General features: G+C 36.1%; 1 protein-coding gene across 1 annotated transcript; it reads left to right on the forward strand.

Annotated features, from left to right (window-relative positions):
• Window positions 1-303: 303 nt before the first annotated feature.
• LOC100808164 (auxin-responsive protein SAUR36) lies at window positions 304-1,572 on the forward strand. The gene has a single exon (XM_006573356.4). The coding sequence runs from the start codon at window positions 789-791 to the stop codon at window positions 1,293-1,295; it is 507 nt and encodes a 168-aa protein (XP_006573419.1). The 5' UTR covers window positions 304-788; the 3' UTR covers window positions 1,296-1,572.
• The last annotated feature ends 836 nt before the right edge of the window (window positions 1,573-2,408 follow it).

Here is a 2,408-nt window from a genome sequence, read left to right on the forward strand (position 1 = left end):
TCATAATTCATTAAATCAAAATACCAAAAGCAATCAATAAGTCAGAAAAAAAAATATTTGAATAAAAAACAAAATTTCCTCTTGAAAAAGATAAGTCTTTTTTAAAGAGACAAACGAATTCTTGATAAAATAATAAATGTCTTCCTTTATTCAATTTCTCATGCATTGGAAAAATGTCACACATACACACACTCTTCTCTTCACATCGTGTTGTTTCACTAACCTAACCTTTGACTGTTACAACACGAGCTAACCTCGACACCCACCCTACCCTATTTCATTGAACCTTCCAAGTCTCTTATAAATATTTCTCAAATCTTGTGCGCCAATATCATTGGACCGACTCAGCTTCTCTCTTCCTTCACTTATTCTTTCATTTTCCTCAAATCTTTCAAACACCCACTTCCCCATTTTCTTCTGCATCTTCACAAATCACTTCTTCAAATCTTCCCAACAAAAAAAAAAAACTCATTTTCTATCATACAGTTTTGGGATCTATCACTCTATCCACGGTTTCTGGAATGAAACTTTCCTTGTTTGGTGTTGTTGTTCTTCATCTTCATCATGTTTAACATACCTTCATCTCTTTCTGAAATCTGTCTCACCCACTTTCGCCTTGCCATCTCCACCGCGGATCCATGGCCCTTCTCATGAATCTCATGTCATAAAAACCTTTTCCTACTGTTTTTCATACCACTGAAAAGTCCCACATTGCTTAGAAAACTCTACAAAGAACAGTTTATAAACCTTCCGCTGAGAAGATAAACTGCTGATCTTTCGTGTAGACCATGCAATTCAGGCTCGGCAGGCGCGTTGTAAGGGTTGCTAAATGGGTCTTCGGTCGGGTCAGGATCAAAACCCGACCCGGGTACCACCACCGTCTCGGTTCTGGTTCGTCCCATTTGAGAAATCCCATAATAAAGCTTCTCACCTGGGGGCAAAAATTAAAGAGAGGAGCGAAGACCCTATGCGGGAAAAAAGGGTCGGGTTATCTTCCAATCGGGTCGGATCCGGCTTGCGACAGGGCTCCGGCGGTGCCAAAGGGGCACTTGGCGGTGTACGTGGGGGAGGAGGACGGCGAGTTCCGGCGAGTGTTGATTCCGGTGATTTACTTCAACCACCCTTTGTTCAGTGATTTGCTGAGGGAAGCAGAAAAAAAGTTCGGGTTTGAACACCCCGGTGGGATCACGATTCCGTGTCGACTCACCGAGTTTGAACGGGTCAAGACCCGGATCGCGTCCGGGTCGGGTCAGCGCGGGAGGACCCGGAGATTGGGGTGGCGGCTACATTATTAAGGACCCGGAGGGTGGTCAATTGCGATGACACGACGATAACTAGTTATGGTGAATGATTAATGGTTTCGGAATTTTTGTTTGTTTTTAACTTATATTAGGTTGTAGTTATTGTTTTTGGTGGGAATTCCTGGGTAGGTGTTAGGCTTTGGCTGTTTGGGTATATCTGATGGTACACCTGGTGTAAATGGTGGTTTGAACATAAAAGTATAATTAGGGATACCTTATGTATAGATTAAATTCTGAAAATATCAATTAAAGAAATGTTTTTTTTTTTGAATAATAATGCAGATGAGTTTCATTTTTTTTCCAATCACCATATCTCTCCATTTCATTAGTTAGAAATTAATCCAGTTTGAAATTGTGATTGTCAGCTAACAAGAAAAATTTTCATATATGACAGGATCAAACATGAGATTTTTTCCCTAAATAGACTATCTTCACAAAGTATGAGTGCAGATCATACATGTAAGTTGAGTTTTGCTTTTGCACACTTACAAAAGTACAAAAGTTAAATAAACCATAAAATTCAAAAAACAACAAATTATGTATGAACAACAAAATGAGTTTGATCCTACTAATTAGACCGGATTTTGTAGGTATTAGTCTTTCAGGAAATGTTTTTTAAAGAAAATTTTACATCCTAATTTAAGGGGTTTTTTTTTGTGGGTATTATTTTGTATGAGTATCCTAATTTAAGGGAGTGATTTTACAGCCCATGCACTTAAGAATAATATTTTGTTCACTTTCTTTTTTTTTTCTTTTAAGTTAGAAAAGTTAGTTTGAAAAATTAAAGACCTTAATTTTATATTTATAGAAAGAAAAGGAAAGTAACTAAAAACCAAATTGATGTATTTTGGAAAAATAAGTTGTATTCTTACAGTTATTATAGTTTCCCTCTTCCTTAACAATGAAATAATGTTTAATTTAAAGAGTAGTTTTAAATTAAAAATGACAAACAGCTTTTACTTTAACTTGCCAACAAAGTTTGATTGAGTTTGTAGATAGATGAATCTTTTAAACGTATCGACACAATTTTATTCTTGGTCATGGAAAAGATTTTGTTAAAAAATATATATAAGAGAAAAAATTACGGAAAAATGAAATAAATTTTTT

This window comes from Glycine max, chromosome 1 (assembly GCF_000004515.6).
Source record: "Glycine max cultivar Williams 82 chromosome 1, Glycine_max_v4.0, whole genome shotgun sequence".
NCBI classification, from domain to species: Eukaryota; Viridiplantae; Streptophyta; class Magnoliopsida; order Fabales; family Fabaceae; genus Glycine; species Glycine max.

Coding starts and splice junctions, on each gene's coding strand:
- LOC100808164 (XM_006573356.4), top strand. CDS start 789: ATGCAATTCAGGCTCGGCAGGCGCGTTGTAAGGGTTGCTAAATGGGTC.